The 8753-nt window shown below is 39.5% G+C and overlaps 1 protein-coding gene across 8 annotated transcripts in view; it reads left to right on the forward strand.

The window, feature by feature from the left end:
* The window catches only part of garnl3 (GTPase activating Rap/RanGAP domain like 3), an 84349-nt gene that overhangs the window by 15653 nt on the left and 59943 nt on the right, over positions 1-8753 (forward strand). Inside the window, exon 1 of one of the 8 annotated variants that reach the window (XM_017407789.3) lies at positions 3565-3834. The exons of the other annotated variants lie outside the window; for them this stretch is intronic. Coding sequence (XP_017263278.1) covers positions 3785-3834 — 50 coding nt within the window. The 5' untranslated portion in view covers positions 3565-3784. Of the gene's footprint in view, positions 1-3564; positions 3835-8753 lie in introns of those variants that run through there. 8 annotated transcript variants of the gene reach the window in all.

The following is an 8753-nucleotide window of genomic DNA, read 5'->3' on the forward strand; positions in this document are numbered from 1 at the left end:
GGAATAAATACAGTTAAAGACTTGTTGGTAAATTATTTTTGTCCTGTGTTTTAGAGGGGGAACCAATTATTTCAGACGGCTGAAATATTTGGTTCCCCCCTTGTAACCTTTGCAAAAAAAGAACAAATGTCTCCAAATTCACAGGACTTGTTGAAAGTGGAATAAACAGTTAAAGACTTGTTGGTAAATTAACTGGTTGTTGTTGGATAATTAATGATCTAAATAACATTCAACCCAAATGTTATTTAGATAAAAGCGAAATACCACTTCAGGCGGAGAAAACCACCTGAATAATAAAAATATTACAACAGTTCACTGCAAACCCACATGATGCACTCGATCCACTACAGATTACATGCAGTCTAACACCAATATAGGTGTTGTGATGAGAAGCTATTTTATTTTCTGTTTTTCAAGAGTATTCAGCTTGTAGGGCACCACAACTGCTTCCACCTGCGTCGATCATCATCATTATATGAAATAACTTTTTGTCACAACAAAAAATAGTGGCTGGTAAAATATTTGAGTGGCTGGTAAAAAATTTGTCCACCAGCCACCATGGCTGGTGATCAAAATTTTTAATTTCCACCCCTGACTCCAAGTGTTACTGATTACATTAAATTTTTGTTTAAAACTCTGGCAAGGCAAAATGCATTCCTTCAAGGAATGCTAATTTAATTAAATATCTTATATCCTTCATCAACAAAAGATTTTCTTTTCTACAAAAGAAGGTGTACCTTCTTGAAACTCATTAAACTAGTTCCTGTACAGTATAAGGTGGCTCAAATCAGCCCATGTTCAGAGAGTAAACAATGAGTTTTATGTATTTTTGTAGATGGGTGTCTTGTTTCTCACTTTTCTGGAATCAGTCGGTTTATATTCCTCACCTGAAGCAGGTTGGTGTCACATTATGGCAGTTTCTTTTGTCAGTAGCCAGTAGCGTACGGTAACGTCCCTTGCTGAAGACTTGACATATGTTTCTGGTACAAACGCACGTTAAAAAAAATCGACCGCCTTCTGTAACAAACACGAGGGTGTGTGTGTGTGATGAAGTTCATATAAGATGTATGAATGTTTTGTGTGTGTCTCTGGGCTCTAATTAGACTTGGGGAGGGGTGTTCAGGTGTCTCCGGTTTCTCAATGCCGACTCGAGTCTCCGGTTTCCTCAGAAAACACGTCAGGTCATCGCAGATTAGAGCTGCTTTTCAGTGGGAGCTGATTTTTTTTTAGAGATTCTAAGAAGGAGAAATAAAACAAATAAAAAGTAAATACCGTATGTGTTCCTTTAGCTTTAGGTGGTTTTTTAAATAGCGTTTGGGGTGCCACAGAGGGGGTTTTCTGCTGATTAAAATTTAATGAGCAGCTGAGCGCCGTGTAGCCCGAGTCGAGCATTCCTGCACTCTTTCCTGCTGTAGATGTAGACTGAGCTGCAAGCGCAGGCGTTGGTTCTTCTATTGTGGAGGTATGATTGAGTGTGGGTGGAAACCATAGAATCAAATATTTAATTTGGCCCTGACATGTTTAATTTCTTTTTTTTGTTTTGGCACATCCCTCCATTTTCTTTATACTTCTTCCCCAACGCAAGCCACTTGATCTTAGCCCTGCTTAGACTAGCCAGTAGCTCATCAATCCTGTCAGACCTAATGTGGATTTAGACCCACGGCTTATGTGAACTGAGATGTAAAGAGAGTTGCCTTTTAAACCCGCACTTGCTGCAGTTTTGATCTTTAAAAGCAGGGGTCACTACTGAATAAATAGCGACATGCAGCGGGAATGGCACAAGAAGAAGAGTCATTGGCAGGAAGTACCTTCATGCAAAATAAATAATTTAATCTAAGCAGGTTTTAACGTTTATAAAATATCTGCAATGATTAGAGCTTCTTTGCCTTTATTCAGTTGTTTAGATGTGTGTATAAAGGCAAACATGCTCATAGATTCTGCCCTGCTGCTCTTCCTGTTTACTAATAGTTGAGAATCAATACAATTCCCACTCCATTGTGCACGACAGGCACTAGGATGCCGTTTCAAGGCAGAGAGACGGCGGGTATATATTCATTCTTCAAACTTTATTTCTCCAAACCGAGGTCACTGAAAGAGCTATCTACAACAGATAAGATGTTAATTGTTCATAACTTTCCAACAAAATACTACTAAAAAATGCCTCAACTAAACTTCCTAAGGGAAAATGAGACAATTCAAACCCTATTTCCTTAAAGGAATGCCTATCACCCACCTTTCATGCCAGAGTTTTAAGCTAAAATTGTCTTATGACGTGAAGGGATGGAGCGACAGCTATTTTGGTCAAACCTTGTGAATGGAATTATGCACAATCTCGTACGATATTGTGAGGTCTTGTGAGATGTGTTAGTGCTCAGAGTGTATGTTGTGATTGAATCTCAGCTCTTGCTCTACTCGTCAGTGCTGACAGATAAGAATCTGGAGCAAAACCTGCAGCTTCCCTCCCGCATCCGGGCATCACTTTGCTCCAGGTTCCTGACCGAGAAATCGTGTTTTCTGTGCTGAGTGCTGAATGACTTGCCTGAAATTTGCTGAAGCTGAAACCGGGCTGTTAATGCTAAAAGAAGCAGAACACCAGCTAAAAGCTAAAAACAGAAAAACACAAGCTAAAAACAACAAAAATGTAAAAGTAGTGAAATACGATTTAAAAGCTAAAAGTACTGAAACACTAGCTTAATGCTAAAAGTAGCAAAACAGTAGCTGAAAGCTAAAAATGGCAAAACTTGAGGTAAAATGTAAAGTTGCAAAAAGGTATCCTAAAGCTAGAGTACTAAAATGCTAACTAAAAGTGGCAAAATGTGAGCTACAAGTAGCAAAACACTAGCTTAAACCAGCAAAATATTTGCTGAAAAGGAAAACTAAATAACCTCTGGCTAAAATTACCCACATTTTATATAAAAGCCAAAAGTAGCAAAATGTTTTTTAAAAGATAAAACTAGGAAAATGCTGGCAAAGTGTTAACTAAAATGTTAAAGGGCAAATGTTTGTTAAAAGTTGAAAGTAGCAAAACATTAGTAAAAGCTAAAAGTCACAAAATTGCACAAGTAGCTTAAAAGACTAAAGTAGAGCAACCATGTTGAAGCAAATTTGGAAGAGAGTAATGTTTTTGAAAGAATTAGAGATCCCAATGTATTTCTATTAAGAAATCTTTGATCGATAAAGTTAAATGTTTTGAAAAGTATAAAAATGACAAAATCCTGAAGTCTAAAGCTGCAATTTTTTTAATGAGCTGAGCGTTTTGATGTTTGAATGGTGAAAATAGCACAGAGTATGCAGAAGTAGTCACAGGGGAAAAAAGGTTTTGAAGAAAAAAGAACAAAACAACAGGGAGGTGTTCTGAAAGATGTTGTTATTGTTGTTGTTGTTGTTGTTGTTGTGTAGAGCTTCCAGAAGCAAGAGAAAAAGAGAGGAAACAAACTGGTGGTGACTTGAAATGCACCACTGATGTGAGTGAATGAGGGGGGGAGGGAGGGACGGAGGGAGGAAAGAAAGAGGGAGAGAGATAACACAGCAAACACACATCTCCTGTGACAGAGCCGTTCCGCTTCATCGTCATCATCATCATCATCATCATCATCATGCAGTGAGCGCGCGGTGAGAGGGAGCCTGGAGGAGTCGCACCAGCAGCCAGCGTGTGATCAGCTGTGGTCGGAGTTTGCGCAGCAGCAATGTTCCTGCTCTGTTAGCGACGGGGAGAAAGCAGGCACAGGAGAGGGGGGAAGAAACCCACCGGCTTGTTGTTGTTGGACTGACATCGCATGGGGACATGAACAGTGTGGATCCAGCCTCTAACAAACTGTTGACTTTCAATCAGCGGTAAACTAAAATCCCTGCTCATACCTGTGTGAACGCATGTACTCATCTGTTGAATGCCTCTCTGTGTCGTTGCTCTGCCATCCCTGCAGCATGCTATTGCAGGTTAGACTACTCAACACCTGCTCCGGTGCACAAGCAGAGCGCCTTTATTCGCTGATAGTTTTAGTTGAGTTTTGTGTTGTTTTTTTTCTACATAAAGTGAGGGATTTCCTAAACAAAATGTCCTATAAATGTGTCAAAAGCTGGATAAAACTGAATCCAACAAGTCTCTGGTTGAAAACAAAACTGGTTTACAGCTTTTTCATTGAACCACGGCGCCGGTTTGATGTTCAGCTTTATTATAGTAACGGCTCGTTAAATGGGCTGCTGTTCGGACAACACGGAAAAATCTGAATTATTCATGTCATGCTTTGCAGTTCAAGGTAAAGTGTGTGTGTGTGTGTGTGTGTGTGTGTGTCTGTGTGTGTGTGTGTGTGTGTGTGTGCGTGGGTGGGTGGGATTCATGCATCAGGCTGAAAATGTGCAGCTTAGTTGAACTGTGGTCCAAGGCTGGGCTCATCTTCTTATTCTAAGAGCTGATAATGTCATCACTGCAGCTTTTTTTTTCCTCCTGTTTAAGGAGTTAAACACACAGAGAGGCATCAGAGACTTATTTATTACAATCTGTGATGTTAGAAATGTTCCTTTATTATTATCTATTTCTATCTTCTATGGTGTGGATTTATTTTTTTATTTTTCCCCAAGGTTTTGTGAATATTTCATAAGCTGGATGGGTCAGCATGCTCTGAACACCAAACAGCTGTGATGAAAAATTAAAGGGATATTGCAGACATGTTGAAGTGGGATTCTGTGGAAAAGTTATTAACAATTAATACCACTAGGACAAACCATTATTAGCTTCTCAATATGGTGCGGTTGGACTTAATTTTATTTTGCCATCTTAAGACAACTCCATTCTTTAAAATATCATAGTGGATCATGCGTAGATTATTGTCACTTAAAGGCTAAGGTAGATGTTCTTGCCTGGGATTGTGTGTGTGTGACGTTAGCAAAATATCTCATGAAACACCAGACCAATTAAAAGAAAACTCATAAAGTAATCATTGGATGTACATCTACAGCTGATTAAATTTGGGAGACATCCATATTGAAGATGGCTGCCATAGATAATCAACTTTAGCCTATACAAAAATAGCTATAACTCAGTAAATTTTACAGATACTGACCTGAAATTTGGTTTGGCATTAGCTGAAAGTCATCCTCAGCACATATCTGAGCACTAACACATCTCACAAGATGTAGCCTTGGTGGCCATTTTCAGTTAAAACTCTGCCATGAAAGGCAGTGGGTGATATGCATACCATAAAAAAAATGCAAGACTTTTTAGTTGTTTGAATGTTTGCACCTAATGTTTTTGCATTGCGTGGTTGTTTTGGCCAAAAAAAAAAAGATGAAATTCTTGTTGAAGTGCTACAGCTAGCTGCTGCTGCTTTCTGTGCTTTGCAAGACTAACAATATCACATATGCCTAAAAACGCATGAAACTGGCGGCTCCGTTCTGACTAGCTGGTAGCTTATCTGTCCTGTCAGATGTAAAATCTAGAGGGCGAAACACACGAGCAGCATATGACAGCATATGACATGCGTCACAAATTGCTCCTCCAGTTTTGACCACCTCACCGGCAGCAGCTGGCCGCCGACACACTCTCTGTGCATCATTTCTCAGCACTGTTTTGTTTTGAAGCATCGAAGCTCCCGAAACAATAATTTTTTTTTATGTTTAGCCACTCCCTTTTTGAACATACGGGCTCCCGTAGATGCTCTCCTTATGTTTTTTTTGGCAGTTCTCTTGTTTGGTTGTTGACATTTGTTTTTTTAGCGTGATGAAAGTGCCACAACCAGCCTCATTTATGTGCTATCTAATTAGGAATTTATGATGGTTTCAGTGTTATACATCTTTAAAACATTCAAATCTTTTGGTACTTTTTAAGGAATTCCAGACTGAAATGTCTGTTTCTGTTTCTACTTGTAAAAGATTACTTATTTGGGGAAAACATCAGGAAGCATCTTCGAGCAATACTTGGATGTGGCATTTCTGTGTCCACTGTCCGTTTGTGTTGTGACAGAAACTGTTATTCGTAAACTTTTCCCGTTACTCTACTTTGTACGGGAGCAGCAGAGTAATGAATATCCATCTTCGCTCTTTGTGTTTCGGAGCTGTTTGTCTCTGCTCTCAGCTCTCACGGTCACTTTTCTTTGGCGAACATCCATTAGGCTGCCTGAAAGAGAACGTCTGGACGCTGGTTTGCAAAGTTCAAGAAGTGATGTAGGGACGTAAGAGCAGCTTTGAACACAGGACAATGATTATATGCCATGCTACAAATGCTATGCAGCTTGCTGGGAGGCTGAAAACATGTTTCACCCAGCAGCTGCAGCAACACAAGCTGAGGGCATGATAACATGCAATTTTTTAAAAGAAATTTTTAATTGGACAGCTCCACAAGTCAGATATATAGTCAAAATTAATATGTTTGATTGGCGATCTATGTCAAAATATAAACTCAACAAATGCTGTGCAGTTAAAATTGGTAAAATTGGTCATTTTTTTTAAATCGATGAGATCATATCAGATTTGAGTGGACGCCTTTTGTTTTTTTATTTAGCTTGCATGCAGACTATGCACTGCCAGGTTAAGCTGAGTCAATACATAGCTTAGTTGGCTGTGGCAGCCATCTTGAATTAGGTTAATCCGTTGTGGTAGTACATCCAATGGTTACATCTACAACAAGCTTCAGGAAAATCCATCCAGTGGTTCATGACGTATTTTGCTCACAGACCCACACATAAACACACAGATCTGGGCAAACATTATTACTCGCCTTTAACAGGTTTAGCCTTATTGAGCAGTCAGTGCTTTGGCATTGAAGATTTAATTGCACTGCTGTACCTTCAGAAATGTTTTTTTTTTTTGTTTTTCTTATTTTGCTTGAGGTCTGATTTGTCCTCTGAACAGCTGGTCATTTCTCAAATTAACCCACTCCTACTGCGCTTGTCTGTCTGTTAATGAACGTCTGGTTTAGTACGTTGCTAAATGCTGCAGAAAGCAACAGATTGCTCATTCAGACGTTACGCCGACGTGTTCCGTTGCCGTCAGATCAATAGACAGCAGAGTGTCAGAGAGAGGGTATAGTCTGATCTTCAAACCACATGTGTGTGCTTTAAAAGGTCTCCAAAAGAGAATAGTTAATGCTCACTGGGTTTGAAAAGGTCATAAAAACATCTCAAAAAATCTAGAGTTCACTCTCTCTCATTTTAGGTAGACTGTTTGCAAAAAAATTAAAAAAACCATTAAAAGTTCGCATTTATTGTTACATCCTCATGAGTGAGCGTCCCGCACGCAAAGACTCAAAGCACAATAGTCTGCATGGTAACAGGAAGGTTCTAAGTAGCTTAAAGGTTAAAAGTTTAGTCATTCTGAAGTGAGTTTCTCAGGAAACTCTTTTCGAACAGCGTCACTCTTTGCAGAAATGACTGGTGAAGGACTGATGAGCTAATGTCTAAATGCAGCTAACACCAAAAATGATTACTGTTGCCTTTAAATATATCATAGTGGTTCATGCGAACGCTGTTATATAAACCTTTACACCACCATCAGTTTTGCATTACACTGTTGTTTACATAAAGTTGTTTTTTTCCAAGCACAATATGCAGCAGCAGCTAGTTGTAGCACTTTTATGCAACTTAAATGTGATGCAGTGTAATACAGAAAAAGGTTTAAATAATACAGCCAAACTGCTAGCAAGTTTTTAAAAACTAGATTTGTTTTAAGGCAACAAAATTCACCTTGCGGGTTCATTTGGACAATATTTACTTGCAAACAATGACTTGTTGACTAGATGAACTCAAGAAGGATTTTGCATGATTTACTCTTGATGTCATCTGTCTTGGTTGATCAGAACCTTCATGGAGTGTGTGCCATTGGTTCTGATATTGGCCCACTGTGACATCAACCCACCGCCTGGCCTTTTGCAAAACCATCATGTGACCACCACGAAAGTCTAATGCAACAGAGGCTTCGTCTGTATGTCCTGACCTTCGCTTCTTTGCCTGTCAGATGCTCCAGCAACTGCCTGATAACACTATGACTCCACTTGTGATGCCACCATTTGTGCCCCTTTCTATACAAGCTTGTCTGCATATGTCCAATCCAAACCATTCCTTCTGGGTCTTTAACTCTTTTTCTTAGTGAGTGTAAGTCTTTAATTTTGAGAATGGGAACTAAAACATGTTTGCGGATATTTTCAATTCATGATTTCTGAGCATAAAGCTCAGACTCTAGAAGATAATAAAGATATGAAGCATTGTACAAACTCAGTAGCTAAGTTTTGCGCTCCTTTAGCTCTGCTGGCTGGATCATGTCCCTCATCAGGCTCAAAGCACTTTAATCTCCCAGCTTGCTCTACCTCTTTAATTGGTGTCAGCACAGCTTGAACATTGTTTTCTCTTTCTGGTCGTACAGAAACCATGTTGAGTAAAAAAGATTTTGGTTCACCACAGGCTACACCTCTTACAGCGTTAAAATATCCCCCAGTTTAAAAGTTAAAAGGTTAAAATTGAACTATTAACGTTCTTTGTTGGAGACAAGAACACCTTCTCAGTCTAGGAATAACTTTTTTTCTTCTAGACGTCCTATAGCCAAGTATAAAGATTTGCAAAAACAAATGTTACTTTTTTAATATACAGTGCAGTCACAGTAAAATGTTAGTACATTGATTATTAATATCCATCCATCCATCCATCCATTCTCTTCCGCTTATCCGGGGTCGGGTCGCGGGGGCAGCAGCCTAAGCAGGGAGACCCAGACTTCCCTCTCCCCAGCCACTTGGGCCAGCTCCTCCGGGGGAATCCCAAGGCGTTCCC

The sequence above is a fragment of the Kryptolebias marmoratus genome, linkage group LG14, assembly GCF_001649575.2.
Source record: "Kryptolebias marmoratus isolate JLee-2015 linkage group LG14, ASM164957v2, whole genome shotgun sequence".
NCBI lineage: Eukaryota > Metazoa > Chordata > Actinopteri > Cyprinodontiformes > Rivulidae > Kryptolebias > Kryptolebias marmoratus.